The 24,028-nt window shown below is 40.8% G+C and overlaps 1 protein-coding gene across 1 annotated transcript; it reads left to right on the top strand.

The window, feature by feature from the left end:
- The first annotated feature begins 238 nt into the window (after window positions 1-238).
- Window positions 239-20,327, top strand: LOC131223061 (glyoxylate/hydroxypyruvate/pyruvate reductase 2KGR-like). Its single transcript, XM_058218349.1, has 2 exons — window positions 239-799; window positions 19,279-20,327. The coding sequence occupies exons 1-2, from the start codon at window positions 374-376 to the stop codon at window positions 19,795-19,797; spliced, it is 945 nt and encodes a 314-aa protein (XP_058074332.1). The 5' UTR covers window positions 239-373; the 3' UTR covers window positions 19,798-20,327.
- Window positions 20,328-24,028: the final 3,701 nt, after the last annotated feature.

Here is a 24,028-nt window from a genome sequence, read left to right on the forward strand (position 1 = left end):
TGGATGGTTAAAATCGAAATATTCAACGGTTGAAAATCAAAAAACACATGTGCACTATTCGGAGGTTGGAATGGTCCAATTGGTCTGATTTATCTAAAGCGGCCCCAAAATTTTGAAATGCTTAATTCGAGTAAAATGCTCACTACCTGTGGAAAAGACGAGTGATTGCGTATGAAGCATGATTCTCCGACGGAGTATAAAATCCATTACTCCAAAAATCCAAAAGCAAGCCAGCTTCCATTTGTTGGAGAGGAAACGCGAAGAAAGAGCAGAGCCCGCCATTTCCAAGAACAGAAGAAGAAGAAGAAGAAAAAAAAGCCCTAACCCTAAAACCCTACTTAGCTTTTGTCCTTTTCTCCTATTCTTTCTATAAATGGGAACCCTAGGCGTATTGATGACGTTCCCTATGCTGCCCTACCTTGAAGAAGAGCTCGCAAAGCGCTTCAACCTCTTCCGCCTCTGGCAATCCCCAACCACCAAGCAAGAATTCCTCCGACAGAACTCCCATTCCATCCGGGCCGTCGTCACCAGCTCTAGGGTCGGTGCGGGTTCCGACATGATTGAAGGCCTTCCTAAGCTGGAGATCGTTTCGACTTTTAGTGTCGGATTCGACAGTATCGATCTCCGCAAGTGCAGGGAGAGGGGGATTAGGGTCACAAATACTCCTGATGTGCTGACGGATGATGTGGCCGACCTGGCGATCGGGTTGATTTTGTCCACATTGAGGAGGATCTGTGTGTTGGATCGGTACGTGAGGAGTGGGTTCTGGAAGACCGGGCATTCTGAATTGGCTTCAAAGGTTAGGTTTTCGGTCAAGCTCTAGCTCCTTGTGCACTCAAATCTCCCAGTGATTTGTTGGTGGTGACTGGATCGCACACATGTTCAAAATGGGATTCTAGGAGACTTGCATTTTTTACGCATTAGGATTCATGCCCACCATCAGTTAATGGTGGGAGATATTGGTACACAATAGATTGTGTACAGACATACACTCTTTGTTGGAACTTCAGAAGTCAACACAAAGGAGGAAATGAAGAAACCTGAGATGAAAATATCAGATTTGTGGGTTCAAGTCCTCAACCCATAAAGGCACACTTGATTCCTCTAGGACCTAACTTCAATATCTTATAATCAATTATCCCGATTTCTTCTATACTTCCCATACTTTGAAGTAATGAAGATTCTTCTTTTTTCACAGTTTATATGAGGAGACATTTGATTTTTTGTGTATGATAGCATTTTGAATACAGTTTGTGGTTAACAATGCTTCCCTCCACCAATTCAATGATAATCCAAAATTCCTACACATAATCATCTCAACTACGGTCCTATTTTTTGCATTCTGCAATGCCATTTTGTTGAGGTGTAGGAGGGGCCATAAATTCATGGATTATACTATTCAATTCATAGGAGTCATTGAATTCATTAGAGGAGTACTCATCTTCTTATTACTTCTAAGAGCTTTAATTTTTTGATTCAACTGTTTTTCCACTTCAATTTTATAGAGCTTAAACATATCAAAGGCTTCATTTTTATATTTAATGAAGTACATGTAGGAAAATCTAGTGAAATCATCGATAAACATGATAAAATACATTTCTCCACCACAAATTAAAGTATTCTTCAAATCAAAGATATTAGAATGGATTAACTCTAAGGGTTGTGATTTTATAATGTCACTTGCAAAGGATTTTCTGGTTATTTTAGAGTGAGCATACACATCACATTTCCCTTTTAGTTTAATTTTATGCTTTACTATAAGTCTTAAGTTTAATTCTTTTCATCGAATGATAATTAATATGATCTAGCCTAGCATGCCATAGAGATACAAAATCCACAATATAAACAAAACATCATTGTTATTATTGATATTCAGTTTAACCATACCACTACATGCATATCCTTTGCCTACAAAGAGACTATTCTTGATGACAACCAACTTATCAAACTTATACACCTTTATGAATTCTCTTTAATTAAGAAGATTACCTGACACTAGATTTTTAGACATGTCAGGTACATGGATACATTTGTTAGTGTTAATCTTTTGCTTGATGTAAACAAAAGCTCCATAGATCCTTTGCAACAACTTTCGTTTGAATGTTGTTACCCATCTTCAGCCTTTGCCCATTGGGAATGCCCTCATAGGTCTTGAAGATGTTTCGGTCCTTCGATATGGAATGGTTGCTCTTCCAACCATCATCCACCATCAGATTTTACCACGTTGGCTTTGGTCACCATTGTAACAAGTTGGTCTTTTACTATGTTTGCTTGAGGCTTCAGTTACTTTTTCATGTGTTAGTATTCCTTTATATAGTGCCTTGACTTGTTACAGAAGTGACACTCGCCTTTCTCTTTACCCATTTTCTTAAACCCCAGGATCTAGAATTCTGGGATTTTGGCTTGTCTTCATCCACTATATTTTCTTTGGAATGGTTTTTCAAAACATCTTCTCTTGTCTCGGTTTCTAGACTCTTCCTCTATATGAAGATGTTGTTGAAGCCCTTCGAGAATGTACTTCTTCTCATCGTATTTTAATTACTTAAAAAAAATAAATTCAAACCACCAGGAGGGTAATTTTGCAATTACTACACCAACCATGAATTCTTCAAGAAGATTTATACCACCAATTTTCAATTCGTCCACATGGTTTTGTAGTTTACTTACTCGGGAGAGAATTGGTTGATCATTCTTATAACCTGAAGTGGACATAGTTATTGATAAAAAAATTCCAAGTACTGATCTCATCGGTTTTATATATATATATATAAAATCGATGAGATCATTATTTTACAATATGAGTTATCAATTGAATTAGAGAGGGAGTTAAGGATATGACTTTTGCACAAGAAATTCTCCTTATTTTTTTTCCTTAACCGGCTCCCGCCTTAACTCCTTTAGAATCGTTGTCTTTTGGCTTAGGTAAATAAGGTAGGTCATCATCATCTAGGATGTAGGACAACTTCAAAGTCGTAAAAAATAAAAGTGTCTTATCTGCCACCTTAAGAAGAATTGACTGTTGAAAGGATCTAGTCGTAAAAAGTTTTGGTTCATCACTTGAATGGAATAACTACCACCATTGTGACTAAAGTAAAAGATCCGTCTTAACTCATAATTGTTGGAACTTTCCAAATATACACAATGAAGGAAATGAAGAAAGTTGAGATGGAAATATTAGATTTGTGGGTTCAAGTCTTGACTTCAATAGTCAAAATTTTAAGCCAGATTTGTTACCCTTTTCTAGATATTATAGTAAGTGCAAAAGAAGAAAAATTGTAAGTTGTCTTCAGGATACAATGAACTCACAGATTTATAATTCAACACGAAAATTTGCACCTTTAAGTGCTGAACATATTTCTAAGAGTGGACATTGAAATGCCTCAAATTGTGTCATGGTCGATTGGGATGGAGTGTGGCCTTACCTGCCTGAGGGAGTAGGAAATGTTAATCTGAGTCTTACCAGCTCATAAATGGGTCCACTATCGACGGGCCGGGCCGATATTGGTAGGCGGATAGTGAGGTCTCTTCCACGTACCCAATTGTGTGCTTGATGGGGCGGCAAGCTGGCGTAGAGTGTACTAAACTCCGGTGATGATCCCAGAGATGTACGGTACTGATATGTGGATTGCCTACTGGTGTACGGCCCTCATGCGCTCATATATATCCACTTGGTCTAGACGTTGGAGCGTCCCCTGGCCTAGGGGGTTTAGGGATTTTCACTCAAGGACATCTATCGCGCCTGTATACTAGAACCAAACATTTCCAGTGTCCCATCTGGCCATCCACGACATGCTCGTGGAGGCTACGGCCCTGATGTCGCTAGGGCGTACGGTGATCATATCATAAAATGCGAGATGCATGAGTCATACCATCCATTCATGCGTCAAACCTGCGCGTACCGCGCGCTCATGTGGGGCAACTCCGTCTCTCAGGGAGTCCCATAGCCAGTATAAGACGGCCCATGGCCCGTATAGGTGAATGGGTGGTGTGCAATAATCACCTACACATGGTGGGTCTCACACATACAATGGGCCTCACGCATATAACGGTCTTCACACATATGATGGGCCTCTTACATCCATGATGTCTTTCCTGGAGAGACACTCTTGTGCCTCAGGACATCCACACACCCATTCACATGTAAAAGTCACATTTGCCATGAATGGACATGTTCTTTCTTATGGCAATTACTTCTTCTCTTTTGAACAAATATAGTTAAAAAATGTTTCTACATGGCAACACATGTTACTGCCACTCAGGTCTTAACTAGTCCAAGGTATCCCGTATCGGTATCAGTTGGCATAATGGTGCCCTCCGATACCGATATAGATACGGGGGCGTAACAGGCCGTAACGGTGCAAATTTTTTTTTTGCCAAAAAAATATGAAAAATATGGATTAAATATGGAATATTCTAAGCATTCCAAATATGCATTCATTTATAAATTGGAACATGTTTATGGTGGTATAGCGGTCCACTCTTTGGTGAGAAGTTGTATCAGACTGTCTGATAAATTTATGAATCAGACAACCTGGATTTGACTTCAAAACTCATATATTTAATTTTCTAACTATCTACTATCAATGATAGATATATTAGAAAGAATGTAATATGAAAATATCTTACATGTGTAGGCGTTTGCAATTATTTTTCATAATTCATAAAAAATATAAAATGACAATAACAATATGTAAAATGAACATTAACATGTTCTACTATGATTAACACATCATATTTTACCATGAAAACATCAAAACATTCAATAAAAAATAATTTTTCGAATTTAAAAAAAAAAGAGCCGAAAGTAGTGCGTAAATAGAAAAAAATTATAAAAAAAATATAAAATGATAACAGCAATTTGTAAAATGGACATTAATATCTTCTATTATAATTAACACATTATATTCTACCATTAAAACAGCAAAACATTGAAAAAAAAGTATAAATGTCTATTTTTGAGGAATTTCTGGAATATGGCCCACAGAGCTTCAAATCAAGAAAATCCTTAATATAAGTTATTTTTATTTGTAATATTAAGCTAAGAGTGGTCAAAAATAGTAATAAAATGATTTAGGAAGAGTTTAGAAGAAAGGAGTTTTAAAAAAAAGTGAAAAAACAGACCTTAAAGGCAAAAAAAAAAGGGGTCATTTTTTTACCGTTACGCCCTGTAACGGCCGTTACGGGGCAATAACGGTCGTTATGGCTACAAAATCGGGGGGGGGTGACCATTATGGCCCTGTATTGCGTAACGGCCACGACCGTTACCGATACGCCCGTATCGTAACGGATACGGGACACCCTGAACTAGCCCAACTGCCATCACATGTACGACATATAGCATGATGCCACATGGGCAGCCATGTGTTAGGCACACTTAACCAACGCTATGGTTAGGACCTTAGACACTAGTGTGTTAAACCTTTGGCTAGATCCTGGTTCACTCCATAAGCGCACTATGGCTTAGATAGATCTGAACCAAGTACAAACAATATTAGGCTCTTTGTGACAATGTGTATGTTTGAAATTCAAAGTGTGCCAAATAAAGCACGAAAAAGTGCCCAAGCAGTCCTATAGCCCATGCCGCACACGGGAGCACGAATGACAGGAAACATTGCTATTGTGGAGATTTGAACCCAGATTCCTGTGGCAAAAAACCCTCGTTTTACTACTAATCCAATTAGTATTTTAAAATAAGTTTCCGTATGCACTACATCTATTTACTTGTTAAAAATAAATATTCTATTTTTGAAATTTATTTTTCTGATAAAAACATGACAAATCTTTTCTGTTATTTTTCTTTCCTTTTAAATTTTCTTTTTCTTTTCAGTTATAATTTTCGATTATGATATGAGTTAATATACATTGGACTAGAATGTTCGACAATCTCAATTGACAAAGTTGTGGAAATTGATGCATACATGCACCACATGCATACAAATAATGGGCCCCATGTAGATGGAGCATATTCCAGATTCACGATGATTGGATGATCTTACATTCTAATTTCAATTGTGTATTTGGCCTGCATACCATTTTCGTTTATAAAATCGTGGCAACCCATCCACTATCTTGTGGCACAAATAAAATGTATGTAAATCTGGACTGTTCATGTTGCAGAACCCATCATGCATGGGCTATCTTATTGACACTGAATTGGATGACCCTGTCCCTAACTCTCCAATTAGTGACCATCAAATGAATAGTTAGAAAAGGAAATGGAGTATGGCCCTTGAAAGAGTGGAATTGCAGAATAGAATTCATGTAGCTGACCCCAATTATTATTGTTATTTTTGAAGTGATGATCACTTTATTAAAAGAGGCTGCAGCCAAAGAATACAAATAAAGGAAAAGCAAAGAAAAAGCTATTACAACTCAAGCCACGAGGCAGGGAACTGATCTATGCCTATAACAGTGGATGCTCTCACCCAATCCCATGACATTCAATTTTGCCTGATTGAAGACTTCCAAAAAGTGGCCTTTCTATTCCTGAAACACCGATTGTTTCTTTCCATCCAAATGCTCCAAATCCCAGCTAGAAGACTGATATGCTAAATGTGCTTTCCTGATATACCTTTGCCCAATTAATGGGATAGGGCTTAGACGACGATGATGATGAAATTAGTAGTTAGAAAATGGTGAGTGATCCAAATTCAACAGGCGGATCAAATGGTTAAGATTGTCCTACCAATGTGATTTTCTGCCTATGCTCCCTCAATAATGGAGCCTATGATTTTGCTGGTCTAGATTGGCATGCATGTGGGACACAAGTCACAAGCATGGTGGATGGGCTGCCATCATTTAACAAATGGTGGCAAAAACAAACCTTAGTCTAACACTTATTAGTTAGTTATTTTATTTTTCAAGGTTTGGGCTTGTTTTAAATATTAATTAATTCAAAATGGCAATGCTCATGAATCTTAATTTTTGTACCCCCAACAATTAAGGTGCATGGACTGAATATTGGCCTTCACTGGATTATATTAGAACTCTCAGGTCTCACGACACTGACACTACATATTGACTAACTTAGATGTCACAGTAGAGAACCTTATCCCCTTTATATAGGTTAGAGTCACGTGTTAATTTCTACAATTAACTAATGTATCATGGAAACCACAAGACGATAGCATGACAATGACATAGGTGCTTGGGAACTTGAGAATTGTTGGAAATGAAATTGGTCTCCACGGATATGGTTTTTTTTTTTTGGTGTGTGTGTGTGCAGGAAGGAAAGGAAACTCTCTTATTGCCAACAAATGGCATAAGCCAAAAAGAAAAAAAGAAGAAGAAGAAGAAGAAAGAAAGATGAGGAAAAACCGTAACTCAAAGAAGAAAGGAAAAGAAAGAAGGAAAAAAGAAGAAGAAGAAAAAATGCCCACACCCTAAGAAGGAAAGAAACGCACACCCCAGGTCATGGAAGGCCCACACCGTGGGTTAGGGGAGAAAACCCACACCCTGGGTAAGGGAAGGCCTGCACTGTGGGTTAGGAGCGAAAACAAAAATAAAAAACCATCGACTTCTCGGGCTAGGGGAGAACTATAAGAAAATAGGGAAATCCACAAGAGATGAGAGCTGAGCATGGGACCCACAATAATGGATATGGGTAAGCTTCTCCACGGCCTTTCCGTGTGAAAAAGCAATTAGCAAGACAAAAGCTTGAGCTCTAGAGAACGTATTGCTTGCAACTCTAGCATTGTGGCATAGCTTCCAAGCGGAATCCAAAGGAGTCAAAATGTTCTTTTGCAAATTGCGGCTGGGCACCTCAACTCGAATACCTGAAATATTAGCTTTAAGGAGCCTTAGTAGGCCAGTAGAAATGGAAGACAGAAAAGAACTAGTGATATCATCCCTTCTAGCTTCTGAAATGATTCCCTAACGCGCCTTAGGGGAGGGAAGATAAAAACAAAGAATTCCAATCTTAGAATTAGAGAGGGAAGCAACACAAAGGAGCTAGTTTTCAAAAAAAATGAGAGTTGGTAGAAACTACACCCCTTTTTTCTGATAGCAAGAGGGATTGTAGGAGGGAGTTCTGAATGGGCCGCAATGGTGGTAGGCGGATCGCTACTATTAGTCAAGAATAGGATACACCTCCCAATATCCTCAAGAGTAAGCTTAAGCAAAAATTCCTTGCCAACTCTTCTTTGAGATGAAAGACCAAAGTTAAATTCCCTCCAAATGTGCCACACAAGCGCATGGAAACAAAGCTTAGCAATAATAAAATGACTAGAACTAGATAACACCGAATTAGTAAGAAAGGATACAACATCTAAAATATTAGAATGAGTTGGATTACATTGGATATGTTTTTCTATTCATAATTTGTATCTTAACAAGTATAGTTGCATGAAGCATGAAGCTAAGCTGCAACAATTTTGGTGTGGGAGTGGGAAAATCATTTGTCTCAAAATGTTAGCAAGTATAAATGGCTAGGGAGTAGGAGCATGAGTGTGAGTCTGGAGCGCGATTCGAAGTGGGAACAACACCAGGTTAGAAGGATCCTACAACTAAGGTAAAAAGTAATTGTAGAAATTGAACAAATAGATTTGTTCTTAAAAAGCTAATCCATGGGTATTTCCACGAATGTAAGACACCTCTTGTTGTTGACCATTGACCTTTCAACATTTTAATGGAAACGAACCTATAAAACAAACTCGTATATTGATCATTGAGCTTTCAACATTTCCACTATTTTCCATGTTAACCATTTTTCCAAAGGGGGTTTTCCTTATCCATGTTTAAATTCACCCTACCCAAAAATGCCTAGTAAACATAGAGGAAGTTGGAAAATAGTTTGGGATAATTTGATGTTTGCTTTTGTTGTTAGTACTTTTATACTTCATAGATGTCTTTCATAAGATGATTAATTGCTTAATTTAGTCAATAACAGTTATAGCCTTATAGGTGTACCCACCCGGGGATTGACTGAATGGCTAGTGTCATGGTTTGCTTCTTACAAACGCGAGTTCGATTCCCCTCCCCGTGCTTTACCCGATACACGTGGTTTGCAGGTGATTGCGTGCATCCACAGGAAATAGTCTCGCCTTAAAAAAAGGGGTGGGGACTGGGGATACCCTGTCGTCATAAAAAAAAGTTATATGTGGTGTTTGTTAAAATCTTATTATATACCACTAAAATCAGTAATATAATTGTTTGGACAAGATCTGGCAACACCGATTAACGGTACAAAAACAACCATGTGGCAAGCACGATTCCTTCATGATATGCGCCAAATATAAGGAAGATAGCTCATTAATAAGCAAATCTTCGAGGAGTGGCGATGTTTGGGTAATCTCTGGATAAGGATGAGTGACTATTAGAGCTACGTCAACTTCAAGGCACATTCGACAACCTATTATTGTGATAAGGATGCATTTAACAAAGATAAGGCACGATCGAGTAAAGGCAACTGCTACTTTACAGTTGCTAGTGAGTCTATAAATAACAATGGAGAGTGCGAAGCAAAAGATTCGAGAATCAATCCAAAAATCCAATAACCAATCAATATAACTCAACTTCAGTGCAACATTATTTATCCAGTCCTCCGGGACACTTATCATCTCCATCGCTCATCAAAGTGGAACTCTTAGTTTCTAGGAGGAGTACAATCCGTCCCTTCTCTATGCTGGACCGACTTAGTCGTACCCAATAGCTGTAATGTCCTTCCATCTATACCTGTGCGCCCGATCTGAAGGAAGACCGTAGTCTTAGGAACTGTCCACCTACGCTCTTACGCTAGGTCGACAGTAATTTGTAACCTCAGCATTGCTCATCCCTCGCTAATCAGCTCGCTGCTCAGTTAAGCACCTCGTTGCTCTTAGCCAGGTCAGTGATCCCATATTAGTAGTAAGTTTTGCTTTTCCGCCTCCATCTTCAGTTTCTGTTTGACCAAACACTTAATGCACCTTCGAAAGTCCTTGATTTTCAAGCCAAAAAGAACTCATTGGAGGATGTGCCCCAACCTTTGCAAATCGCTCGATAAGCACACACGACAATTGATAGAATAGATGGTTAGTCTTTTGACCATTTGATTACACACCGCTCTATCTTGATGCTAGGGGTTAGTGGCGTTTAGTTTGAATTGGACCGTAAATCAGTTTTGGCATGCCCGCAAATCTCACGTGTACCACATGGCTGAATTCCAGACCAACAATAATCTCCATAGAAAACAATTCAAGAATCAACGTGAATTCTATCCGACAAAAATCATACACCAATTTGTTGTGTATTTGTGGTATGTGAGCTTCTCGACAATTTCCTTGAAGTTCTCAAGAATGTAGGAAGATTTTTCTAGGGATTCGCAGATGTCCTTTTGCAATTTGGGTGCGTTGGGTTTTGACGTTGATGCAGGACATGAAAATTTAAACATGCTATGCAAGATTCTCGGCTTTTAGATCCTACTAGTTCAGAAACAATCACACAAAATTCCACATCCCACATAAAGTCAAGCACTCAACAAGGGGAATCTATGCGGGTTCAGGCCTACACATGTTAGGGCTGAATCAATTAAAGTTATAGACCAAACAATGCTCAAAGGAGAGTAGATTCATCCACACATGCACAGGAATATTTTCCCCAATCCAAGGGATTCACAAGTTTTAATTCGGAAAACCCCAAGGTTAGAAAAGGGGCAAAGAAATTGGAATTTAAGACAATCTAGGGTTAAGGTTAGGGAGATCAAATAAGAGATGAGTGAAAGAGAGGAGAGAGTGAACCTGAAGCCCACCCGCGCGTGTGGACAGCAGACCACGCTTGACGCACATGCGATGAGGGTTGTCTGCACGTGCGTGGGGCCCATGAACCTAAAAACCCCCTCCTTGGGGCTGGTCGGCTAGGGTTGGGTTACAAACCCCCAAGTTTCGGCCCGATCTGACGTACGATCCGTGCGTGGTGCTCCGCCGAAGTTTCAGCCTTCCTGCAGGGTCAGATTCTGAAAATCTGTTGTAGAGAAGGAACAACTATAAAATAACGATGGATTTGAAGGTGGAATGGCTGTAGAGAAAGGTGAATATGAATGGTAGAAGATGGGGGCGAATCGGGATGGGTGTGGCTTCGCACCATGGTAGTTAGCCCTTCGAAGAAGGGAGTGTTTCGCACCCAATTGGATTTTCACAACTCGGAGAGGAGCAGGAAAACGCAAAAATTTTATTCAATCTTCAATGAGAAAAAAAAAAGACTACAAGGGGTACCTATTTATAATAAAATCCTATATCCCAAAACTCGCGTCATGTGCGTAACCTATTACTTAGAGATAAAGTAACCACAAATAACAACTAATCAAAGTAATCTAAACCGTCCATGATGTTCCTAAGAACAATAATAACTAAAACTCAAAGTACTAGGTTGTTTGGAGTAGTGGGCCACGATCATGAGAACCCATGATGGGATTCACATGACAATCGGGTCCACTCTAAGGAACCAAAACGTAGTCCTCTAACTAGGAGACCCTTCCTTGACGTCGTCATCGATCTAGATCGATGGTGGGGCCCTCCTCCTTGCGTACGTGTGTGCGTGCGATGTCCCCATCAACTCTTCCCGGCTGCGAAGATTTTGCCACTGGCGAAACAAAATTCCTGAACCGCTCCAGGATGTCAGAATCAAGTCTCTGAAGCTCTTTCTCAGTAAGCCACGTATTGTTTGAAGCTGGGCGTGACTTCCACTTGACTAGAAACTTCTGAAATCCGCCGTCTGACGTCGATACTATCTAACGGTCCAGGACATCCTCTATCTCCTCTCGGGTGTGGGAAGGGTAGGTATGAGAGGTAGAGGTTGGGAAGATGGGTCGGGACGGGTAGGTATGGGAGGTAGATGCTGGGAAAATGGGTCGAAAAGGGTAGGTATGAGAGATAGGTTGGAAAGATGGGTCGGGAAAGGGCCATGGATTAAGGGAAAAGTCAGGGGAATCAGGGTGGTTAGGCAAAAGGCTGGACAATGCATCAGTGGCCCTTTGAAATGCAACTAGATCCTCCACATTGAATGCGGAACTAATTCCCATAGAGGGTGGAAGATCTACCGCATACACATTGAGACCGTTTCGTTTTATAATTTTGAATGGTCCAGCGCTCTTCGCGTGTAATTTACGAACGACTCACTGAGGGTACTGCTCTGGCCTGATGCGGACTATCACAGTTCCTTATATTGAATTCCTTGAAACGTTTATGTTGGTCTGTATAAAGTGTGTAATGTTCATTACTAGTCGTGATCTTCTGCCTGATTTCTTGATGCAATGAATGAATGTGATGCGCAAAGGACTCTGCAGACTCTGATAGCCTATGGGATAATGACATAGGGTTAAGATCGATACGCTTCCTAGGAACAACATTACACCAAAGTGTGGCTTTATATGACCCAAACTGAATAGGAACAAAATAACGGCGCCGATCATCGGTATTATTTGCTTGTGTAAAGGCGCAACACATAACTGCAAGGGTCACAGACTCTTGCGCTTCCTCTTCCTTATCATTGGGGGCTTTTACTGGTTCATATTCTTCCTCCTCACCGTCACTTTCTGGGTGCACTACTTCTATTTGCCCATCAATAAGGAACACCTTGGTGCCCTCTCTCGTACCACACTAGTGGGCAAAGTGACTAAACCCCTGACATCTAAAATACCCAGTCGCATCATTTTTACGCGAGCTAGACCCGACAACCCCTTTACCCTTATCATCCTTGAGTCTAGACTGAACACTACTAGAAGGCTTGTATTGATATCCAGTGTTAGGCTTAGCCCCAGAAGGGTTGGCCTTAGCGCCAGAATTGCGAGGCTCAAACCGCCTTTCCACAGGTGTTTTGAGGTATTGCTCAACCTCCAACACTACTTGATACATCTGTTCAAGAGCGTCTATGTCCTTGGCGAGCAACTCTCTCCTAATGTCAAAACAGAGGCCCATATTAAATCGAGCAAGAGTGAGTATGGGGTCCTCATCAACTTCACAGTGGGTCAAGTACTCTTCGAACTTTTCAATGTATTCAACAACACTCATGGAAATTTATCCGAGATACAACCTGTTCATGTGTTAACGCAGACATGAAAGGAGGGATATATATATATATATATATATATATATATATATATATATATATATATATATATATATATATATATATATATATAAGACATAGGGTGTCCCCACCTCATTTTTGAAGTGAGACTAATCCCTGCAGATACACGCAATCACTCACAACTATGAGTTTCTTTCATTTCTCCTTGATGGACTATTGGGAGCTCCCTCGCCCTTTCTTTATTTCACTTTAAAGTAGCCCAAAACCTCTTTTCTTGGCTTATAAGCTTCGTCTTGGTGAATCGGACTCAACGAGCATCCGACATGTCATACTACTCAAAATAATGGTCCATATCCGCCAACCAATGTAGAAAAGCTTTAGGGTCCAAGTGACCATCCAACGTGGGGGCATCTACTCTAGCTCCCTCGAGGAGTTGCGCATCGTGGTCATAGTGGTCTTGATGTCCCTCGTGGGGTGGGTGCACGAGTGCGCGCCCATAACCGATTCATTGGCCACATCCATTCCTTAGTCTATCCTCTTGACCACCTGCCTGAGATTGGACATCTTCCCCAATGGTGGGGTTTGCTCGGGCGGAGGTCTCTAATTGGGTAACACGCACATTAATTTGTTTAAGGCGATAGTCAATACGTTGTTTTAAGCGCTTACCCAAAGACTCAAATTGCCGGGTTAGGTTGTCCATTGATTCTTGCAATTGCTCCATGTTTAGCTTAGGGTGCAAACCAAAACCACAACTAGTACGTGTGGGCATACAACTACTCCTCAACTCAAAGACCCTATAACACAACTATATGCGTCTAAATGAGACTACATGATCCTACAAGACTCTATAATGAGAGTTAATGCAAACTAAAGGTGAATAGACCAAACCCTAAATATTCAATGCATTCCCCTATAAGAACCCTAAGCTTTGATACCAAATTTGATGCATGACATGAAAATTTAAATATGCTATGCAAGATTTCAGGCTTTTAGATCATACTAGTTCAGAAACAATCACACAAAATTCCACATCCCACATAAAGTCAAGCACTCAACAAGGAGAATCTATGCAGGTTCAAACCTACACATGCTAGGGCTGGATCAATTAAAGTTATAGACCAAACAATGCTCAAATGAGGGGAGATTTAGCTACACATGCACAAGAATATTTTTCCCAATCTAGGGGATTCACAAGTTTCAATTCGGAAAACCATAGGGTTAGAAAAAAGGCAAAGAAATTGGAATTTAAGACAATCTAGGGTTAGGGTTAGGGAGATCAAGTAGGAGTGAAAGAGAAGAGAGTGAACCTGAAGCCCGCCTACGTGTGTGGACAGCAGGCCACGACTGACGCACGTGTGCTGAGGGCCGTCCGCACGTGCGTGGGACCTACGAACCCAAAAACTCCCTCCTTGGGGCTGGTTGGCTAGGGTTGGGCTACAAACCCCCTAAGTTTCAGCCCGATCTGACGTACGGTCCGTGTATGGTGCTCCGCCGAAGTTTCAGCCCTCTTGCAGGGCTAGATTCCAAAAATCTGCTATAGAGAAGGAACGACTGCAAAATAACGATTGATTTGAAGGTGGAATGATTGTAGAGAAAGGTGAATATGGATGGTAGAAGATTTTTTTTTTTTTTTTTTTGGGGGGGGGGGGGTATTGGGATGGGTGTAGCTTCGCACCACAGTAGTTAGCCCTTCGAATAAGGGAGGGTTTCGCACCTAATTGAATTTTCACAAGTCGGAGAGAAGCAGGAAAACGCAGAAATTTTATTCAATTTTCAATGAGAAAAAAAAAAAAAAAAAACCACAATGGTTGCCTATATATAATAAAATCATATACCCCAAAACTCGTGCCATGTGCACAACCTATTACTTAGAGATGGAGTTATCACAAATAACAACTAATCAAAGTAATCTAAATCGTCCATGATGTTCCTAAGAACAATAATAACCAAAACTCAAAGTTCTAGGTCGTTTGGAATTGTGGGCCACGATCATGAGAACTCATGGTGGGATTCACATGACGATCAGGTCCACTCCAAGGAACCAAAATGCAGTCCTCTAACTAGGAGGCCCTTCTTGGACGTCGTCATCGATCCAGATCGATGGTAGGGCCCTCCTCCTCCTTGCGTACGTGCGTAGGGGAGCGTGCATGTGCGTATAATGTCCCCATCAGACGCCCCTTGAGGGGTGTCTTCTTGATCATTCGGACTTCTGAGTTTCTAATTATATCTTTCTACTAAAAAAGAAAAAATGATACATGAATTGTAGAATCACTCAAAGACAAGTTAGTGTAGGGTTCCACTATGAAAGAGCTGCAAGTTTATAAAATAGGGACTGATTAATATACGAACTTACAATAAATGTGAATGTTCAACTTGTTTAAAAAATATAATAAATTACAAAAAAGAAGAAGTTGTATTAATAATTTACTATGCTGAGTAGGAAAGGTTTTTAAATAATGGCATTGGTCAAGTTAGCATATCAGCCGGGTCCAAAAACGATATGATAGAGGCCTGTATTGGCTGAGATTGTTTCTTTGCATAAAAATTTGAAATATTGTCTGCAAAATATGGAAAAAATGTAAAACACTAGAATCTATCATTTATTTTATTTATGTTTCTTAACATGTACTCTAAGTGCATCTATCATATGAAGGATCTATTATTTCTGGCATCTAGCTACTCAATACACATCTTTGATATTTCAAGAGTGATTGAGATAGAACTTAGAAATCTCGGGCATTCTAGCATCTAACCAGAGCTGGGTGTCACAGTTAAGGGTTTCATGTTGTGTAGATTATGCAGCACTTGTACACGCCCCCATTGTGAACGAGTCAGCCCACTACCAAAGTGTAGCCAAGCTACTCAGAGCACACGAGAAAATGAAAGTAAAGAAGGCTTCTATGGCTCAGGAGTTCCAAAGCTTACAACTTTTTGAGGTTTCTAGGGTTGGTTACAAATGAGTAGCCTCCTCCTCATATAGAGCAAGGAACCTTCTTGCTACCTTACAAGAATGGCTAGGATGGTGAGTGGCGGTCATCCAACGGCCAGGAATACTCTAGAGATCTGTCTGCTCTACACAACTCTTCCTGTAAGAACCCACTAGAGAATTCTAGTAACTTATAGAGTTCTCTATCATTGTTCACATTCTATGGAATTCTTTACACATCTTTACACATGATGTGCATAGCCTCCAATGCACAAGAAGAGCCAAAGATTAGCTAAGTCCTTGGCACCCTGCTTTGACCTCTCGAGATTGTCCGGTTTGTGACAATCTCCACCACATGTTGTGTTGACGCCCTTGTTGACGGCTCATCGATGATCTTCCATGTCAATTACTTGAATTTTCACATCATGTTATCCTATCTTCCTTGCCACCCTCGATTAACTACAAGGTTGAGATCATCCCAACCTTCTGTTTCCTTTCACACCATAGATACATTGTGCGCATGTCTCTCATCCACAATGCACATTACCGCAAGGGCATTGGAATTGCCTTCCCCTTGCTCAGTAGGTACATGCCTAATATGACCTTAGAGTCATGCAGTGAAATATCGGAGAGACCCTCTTGCTGATTCAGCCACCAATGCATAGCTCCATGTCCTTTGGCATGCCTTGAATGTGTTTGGCTTCTGAGTTAAAAGCCTTGATTCTAGATGAGGCCTTCAACAAAGTTAGATCCAACCGTTTCACCTCTTCTTCATAGGTGAAGTTGTGTGGCTCCTTGTCCACCATATCTTGTGGGCTTCCCATTGATCTATTTGTCCATGTACATTAACTCCCATCGAAGTGGCTGACCTCCTTCGCCATTTGACCCTGAAAAATGTCCATCATTCCGATTTTTGGCCCCTTATCTTCTTCATTGACCTGGATCGACACTAGTGGCTTCTTCTGTTGGCCCTCCCTTGCCTATGACCATCGTAAATGAATCTAGTCTGGCTTGTCTCTTAGCTCTTAGGCTTGTCATCTAGTATTGAGGAGTTGCCTTGACTCAATATGCAACTCCTTGTTGCCTTTGTCTTCTTTTCCATTGAGCTTCACGAGAAGGGCTTAAGGACCTGCTTATTGGGCACACCCTAGTTGGACGGGGGCCATCTTAGGTGAAGCATTTATCCTCTTGTGGCCCAGATATGTCTCGTCTATCCTTGCCCCCCTATTATCGTTGCCATCTCCTCCAATTGATGGCGTGTTAGATTCTTAGCACTTCGATTATTCTCATTTTCTCCCACCTTTGCCATGACCATCCCAAGAAGATCTTAGCTTGAATGAGTCACTTGTGAACTCTATTAATGACTTCGCTATTTGCCATGGTTGTATCTAGATCTGGCTTTCCTCATCGCTGCAATTCTTGTTGTGCACAATGTTGCATAACATTTTAGGAATCTTTGACGTAAGCACCAAGAAACATAGTCGCATATGGAACCCAAGTGCTTCAAGCACTTAAATTCCCTGCCACCAAGTAATAGATATTCCTGGGATAGAATCACTTCTTGATCTCACTATTTTCGTCCTTCAAGTGTCGATGGTGCATGTTCCTTCATCTCCACATGACAACCTTGAAGTATCATTCCAATTTCTACAGAAAATTATCTTGCTCTCTATCATCCATCGATCCATTAACGGTCCCAGGGTCTATTGTCCGCAACTTGGATGCTCCCCGAATGGCCATACTCCCATTGGCCATGACCCAAGTTCCTCAACTTGTTCCTGGACTATAGCAAGGGTTTCTAGCATTTTAACTTGGAAAGATCTGTGACCCAAAAGAGTGTTGGTGGAGTTGCTTAGAGCGCCTAGTGTCTCTCCCTTGAGTTCCTTGAGCAGTTCTCAAGACCCTCTATGTTGGTGGCCATTGATTTGAACTATTCCTGCCCATCTCCTATGACCAACTCCACCCATGCGAAAGTGCCTCTATCGGGGACATCTCGTTGCAAGACTTTTCCCTCTTGGGCGGCTAGGATTAGTAGCCACGTACTTATTCATTGCTGGTCACCTTTGATCCCATTGTGCTCCTTTTAACCCACAACCACTTGTTACAAACCACTTTGTAACCAGACCATGATACCACTTGCGACGACTAAGTGCGCCCCGGAACTATACTCAGGAAGGCTTTTATTACTCAAGAGCTCCAAAGCTTACATCTTTTTTAGGTCTCTAGGGTTGTTTATCGACGAGGGGTCCTCCTTATATAGCACTAGGAACCTTCTAGCTACTTTACAAGAATGACTAGGATGGTGCCAAGTGGCGATCATCCACCAAGCAGGAGTAACTTAAGAAAATTTCTATTCCACATAACTTTTACTAAAAGAACCCACCAAAGAACTCTAGAAGCTTCCAGAGATCTCTGCACTAGTTTACATGCTCCAACCATTCTTTAGAATTCTCTACTTATCTCTACACACTATATATATTTAGCCTCCAATTTACAAAAAGAGCAAAAAATTGGCTGATCTCTGATTTAGCTTGTTGGAATTTCCTGGTCTCTGACAAGGGGAGTCTTTGATTTAGCCCTTTTGAAATAGTCAACTTCGTGCATGCTTGAGCCTTAGGTCGGTCTACTGTGCTGTTTTTGTGGGTTATATGTTTCTTCAAAAGCTAATTTCCAAAAAAAAAAAAGATGCAGAAAAGAAAAAAAACAATTGATGAGTTTATTTGATTCAACATATTGGATCGGTAAGGAATGCTTTTGTCCCAGTGCTTGTACTGAGTGGGTGGGGAGTGGATCCAAACCATCCTATCTACTGGTGGACCTTTATTGAAAATCATACAGAGGGATTATTGTCAGCGTTGGTTTTCCTGCTGATAGTTCAGTCATTTACCATTCATTTTCATTTTTACCATCCATTTGAAAGCTCATCAGGATGGCTATGGCCAACTGTTCAGTGTGACTTTCATCCATTGGGCCATCAATGACAAGGATACACTAGATGGATGGTCTGGTTCCCAGCCCGCATCTTCATGCATCAGGTATTGGGTGACCAGTACCCCTTGCAGATCCAACTTGCTAAGGACGAATGTTCGTGAACTTGACAAGTCATCGCATCCCCTTTCCTTGGGAAAGTTTTAGGCCCTGTTTGGTAGACACTTAAAAAATAACTTCATCTCATTTTAGTGTAATCTCTAAAATAAGACACGAAAATGAGGTAAACTCATTTTAGGCTTCTACCAAACAGGAAGCTTTCATTTCTGCCATTTCATTTGAAAGTTTTCCTCAAGAATGTTAGTCTTCTTCCCAACTCACTCACTCACTCTCTCTCTCTCTATATTTCTTCATTGTCCTTGCAGTTCTCTGGTAAATCTGTTGGAATTGTGGGTCTGGGCAGGATTGGTTCAGCCATTGCCAAGAGAGCCGAAGCATTCAGCTGCCCCATCAGCTACTTCTCAAGATCAGAAAAACCAAACTCAAAATACAAATACTATCCAAGCATCATTGAGTTGGCAGCTAACAGCCAGGTCCTTGTGATTGCATGCTCGTTAACAGAAGAAACCCGCCATATCGTCAACCGTGAGGTCATCGAAGCATTAGGACCTAAGGGTGTGCTTGTGAACATTGGGCGGGGCCCGATTGTGGATGAGCCTGAGCTCGTATCGGCTCTGCTTGAAGGCCGGTTGGGCGGGGCTGGGCTGGATGTATTTGACAACGAGCCCGAGCCGCCTAAGCAACTTTTTGGCCTCGACAATGTGGTGCTCTTACCCCACATTGGAAGCGAGACACATGAGACCTGCAAAGTGATGGCAGACCTTGTGATTCGAAACTTGGAGGCTCACGTGCTGAATAAGCCTCTCTTAACTCCAGTTGTTTGAGTCCTGGAGAGGTATGCGGAGGTGGGTTGGAATCATGACCACCTCATTTGGTCCTGAGTCAATTAGATACTTGGACGTGTTGGAGGGCCCATGGTTCAGATATACATGGATGGACCATGTTTCGTAAATCTTTTTAATTGGACCATCCTAGTTCTTATTATTATTAATAAAAGGTTACTATCCATCCTAGTTTTTTGAGTTGCAAAAACTGAAAAATCCAAGGATGCTAGGCACATCCTCACGCACACGATCATGTAATGTGAACTTTGTTGGGGCTTTGGACCATCGTTGATCATGGGCCGAGATGTTCATATCTGAACTGTGAAGGATTCACTCACTAGAGAATTGTCAATCTTTCCTGTTTAATGAAATGACCTTTATTTTTTTGGTGAAGCAACCAAAATGTCCATGGCCTCTCATTTCCATGCATCTGATTTCAGTTGTAGAGGGTGTCTTTGGATGCCCTATCAAATTGGATTGTGATTATTGGCCTATGAAGTTGAAATAACAAAAACATAATTTCTGTAGCATTCATATTGATTGGCTGGGCTCCAAGCTACAATTGCATTGCTCTCTGGTTGGACTTGAAACAAACCTAACCGCAATTTGGGGAGGAATTCATCATTATCAATACCGGTACATCTCTACTTCATTGAACTGAATGCTCTCTATTCAATTCACGTGTGCATCCGAACACAGCCACAAAGGATTCCAGTGGTCTCTTGTTACTGGGAGCACCTGAGAAGCAGCTGAATGTTCTTTGATAGGGAAGCTTTAACTAAAGTGCAGGAGTTTGGGCATTTTTAGCCAGCCCTGATGTAATGATCACACTACATCGAGGTCACAGGTTCAGTTCCAACTCAGGGGTTGTTTGGTTACTGGTATTTAGGGATTTTCACAGAGTTCCTCATGAATTCTGATTTTACTAAATAATGCCTACACTAAGCATGTAGATCCATTTAAGAGTTTTATTTTCTGTTGACCAATTTTTTTTGGATCAATTTGCCATAATGGAACCATCGTATCTGTGAAATTTGGATAGCTACAAAAAGTATCAAGAACAGCAGAGGTTAGTTCAATTTCTTGTGTTTCTAAGAGATGAATTTGAACCTCTATGTGCTTTTATGTTACATCAGTCCCCTCTTTCAAGTGTTGTTGATTTTGTTCGTGAACGGCTGTGCGGGGGGTGACTTGGATTATGCCAATTTGATGTGCGGAGAAGTCATTTTTCAGTTAGACCAAGCTTCTCGTCGATTTGACAAAAAATAGGAGGATTTCTCAAATTGCTCGCTATGATGTTTTGGCCAATTTCGGTTTGACAGAAAGCTATGTTTGGTCGGATCTGTTACACAAAGTTGTACAAATTGGGCTATTTAAGCCTATTTTGGGATTAGGGCTTGTATCTTAAGAGTTATCATTCTAAGGGTGAGGGTTTTCGCGAGGGCGGGGATTTTTGCGAGGTGAGAGGGGTTTCCAATACTTGTAAGGACTTGGAAGAATTTCTCGAGGGGTTGCGTTTAGCAATGGGAGATCGGGTACATTTGTAATCGAAGAAGGTTAGCCCGAAGAAGGTGAGCCTATCTTCGTTTATCATGTTTTTGCAAAACAGACGGATTAACAATGGTGTTAGATCCAAAATTTAATGCCTAGGGTTGATACAAGTTTATTATGGTTCGAATTTACATTGTTGTGGTGTGATATAAAGGTGGTTTACTCCAACAGAGTAGTATAAGAGACAGGTTGGGCGGTTGGGCATTTGGGATTCAAGGAAAATGTCAGGATCAAAATTCTATATATGTCGAAGTCCCTAACAAATAAGTCCTGTGTGAAAATGCCACGAGACCTCCCCTTTAATACCGCTTTGATGTAAGACAATTAACCACTTGTTCTAAAAGCTCGAATTGATAGAGCATGACGAATCAATCCATTTATCTTATAGCCCAAGCCCCTCATCGCATGGGTTAGGACCTCGGTTGAAATGCCCTTGTGGGCTTTACTTCTGTAAAGTCTTGAAAAAATCTGTACTAAAATCCTAGTATGCCCACAAGCGGAACTGTCCGAGAATTGTGCTAGTTGAACTGGCAAACCGTGCTAAATCCGGTGGAATTTAGGATAATTAGGGCTGGATAACCACCTCCGCCAGTCGTGGATGGTTAATGTTGCAAACATAGCTAACCTTGATGTTAACTGAGACTTGAAAAAAGCTTCAAGGATTTACTCGTCTTGGAAATGCCCCGATTAGCCGTAATGGAACTAGACCGCGCGATAGGGGTCCGCTAAACCCGAAACTATACGATAATGTCCGTCTTGTCAGGGTCGAAGTCCATCACGGGTGGCGAGCCGAGATAACATCTAGAATCACTCAACTTGGTTCGAAAGCCGGTGCATGGGATATGCAAATGCCTTAGGTAGAAACATGGAATTTAAGTGAAATGAGCCCTTTACTCTTTCACAAAGTTGTAACTTTTGGGTCGCTGGTTTACAACTAAACTCAGGGTTTGGGTCAAGGACATTTCCCCGCACATATTCATGTATAGTTGCGGCCCTGATCAATTTTTCGTGATCGTTGATCGGAGTAGGGCCCTCATGGCTGATCGATGCATCCGATCATCACATGGTTGTATTCGAATGTGGATCTCTTAGTGATGACCCTATGATGTATATCAGCCCCTAAACCTCCTAAGAGACCCCGTTGGTTGGAAACAAACTCCTTTAGGGGTTGGTATGTTGGACAAAGGGTCATTGGGGAAATTTGTGCACATTCAGACACTATAAATAACCACCAAATTCACCATCTCTTTCCCCATACGAATTTACAACCCTAGCCCGAGAGAGAGAGAGAGAGAGAGAGAGAGAGAGAGAGAGAGAGAGATCGGTCAGAAGAGTTTACCCTTCTCCCCTTCAATCCGCAATCTAGTCGTGATCGGGTCTATCATCGGAGTATCTTTGGCGACAATTAGAGGTAATTGGTGAACCATGCTTATAGGCTTAGGTCTTGTAGTTTATTACATCTAAATCTTACAAGCTCTTGTGATTGTTTAGGTGGTCAATAATCTTTTCATAAATCCCTAACCCTAGGAGCAAGTCCAAGTCGGACGAGCTAGCAAAAGGTGTAGACCATTATTTGTAGGTTGCTATTTATTGAGTTTTATGTTTTAGTACGTGATTTATGCTTGTGAATATGTAAATGCATGCTAACTTATGTATGTTTCAACTTTTCTTTCATAAAATGTTATTTCCAACGTAGTGATACTTGCACGTTTGAAAAAATGCTTGAATGAGTAAATTGCTAGATTTAATGTTCATGTTTTATTCTTGTAATTACTATTGCCGGTTAACTAGTTTTGTTGGATAATTAGAACTGCTTGAGTAGTTGGGTTAGTCAGCAAATCATAGAATACAGGGGTGGCCCGAGTTAGGTCGGCCATCCCAAACTCGTTCGATTAATTCGGGCCGTGACGACCGACAGTATCTGAATTACGCGGGATGCTTGCACCCAATGCCGGTCGCATTGGGGTTCACCTGAGTTAATCGAAATCGTTTAATAACCAACTAATCGTGTATGTTTACCACGTATGATCATGACTGCTTGAATCTGAGATACCTCATACATTTTCAAAAAGTATATTGATAACCATTAATGACACGATCTACAAGTCTCATGAGATAGCATGGTCGTCTGGGACACCGTGCTTGTATCGTCGGGCTACGTTGGGTTGACGAGCCTCCCTGTAGTGACTGTGAGTAATATTTTCTACAACTTGCCTATCGTATATGTTAGACTGTGAGTGACGAACCCAGGTGGGTCAAGGGACACAGGTAAGGAGCTGTTACAACCTTTTTGCACCTAGTGATTCGGATGAGACCAATGATTAAAGGGAGGTGTTTCAGTTTCCTTAATATGCTGAACGAATAAGATAGTTAACTGCTCAACTAATCATAAACATCAACTGCATCGCATTAGCTTAGGTTGTGGCGGTTTGAAGTCGTTGTTATATGATGAGGGAGTGTTGGCATTTGCGAAATAAGCGTCGAAGTTGCTTGTGAGTGAGGATTGGATTATAAGAGTATGCATCAGTTCATAATCATATCTATGCATATTAATAGGAGTACTTAGAAAATTGAGTGTTTAAATGCTTTATGATTACCTATGCTAGTAGAGTTGGTAACATGCATAACTTAAAACTAATTAAACCACGGAGTTAATCATTCACTCCCATCCTGGAATGAT

Source organism: Magnolia sinica, chromosome 13 (genome assembly GCF_029962835.1).
Source record: "Magnolia sinica isolate HGM2019 chromosome 13, MsV1, whole genome shotgun sequence".
NCBI lineage: Eukaryota > Viridiplantae > Streptophyta > Magnoliopsida > Magnoliales > Magnoliaceae > Magnolia > Magnolia sinica.

Excerpts from the sequence above, each read along its gene's own strand:
- LOC131223061 (XM_058218349.1), top strand. The coding sequence starts at position 374 with ATGGGAACCCTAGGCGTATTGATGACGTTCCCTATGCTGCCCTACCTT. Across the intron at positions 800-19,278 it reads ATTCTGAATTGGCTTCAAAG|TTCTCTGGTAAATCTGTTGG; the intron begins GTTAGGTTTTCG and ends TTGTCCTTGCAG.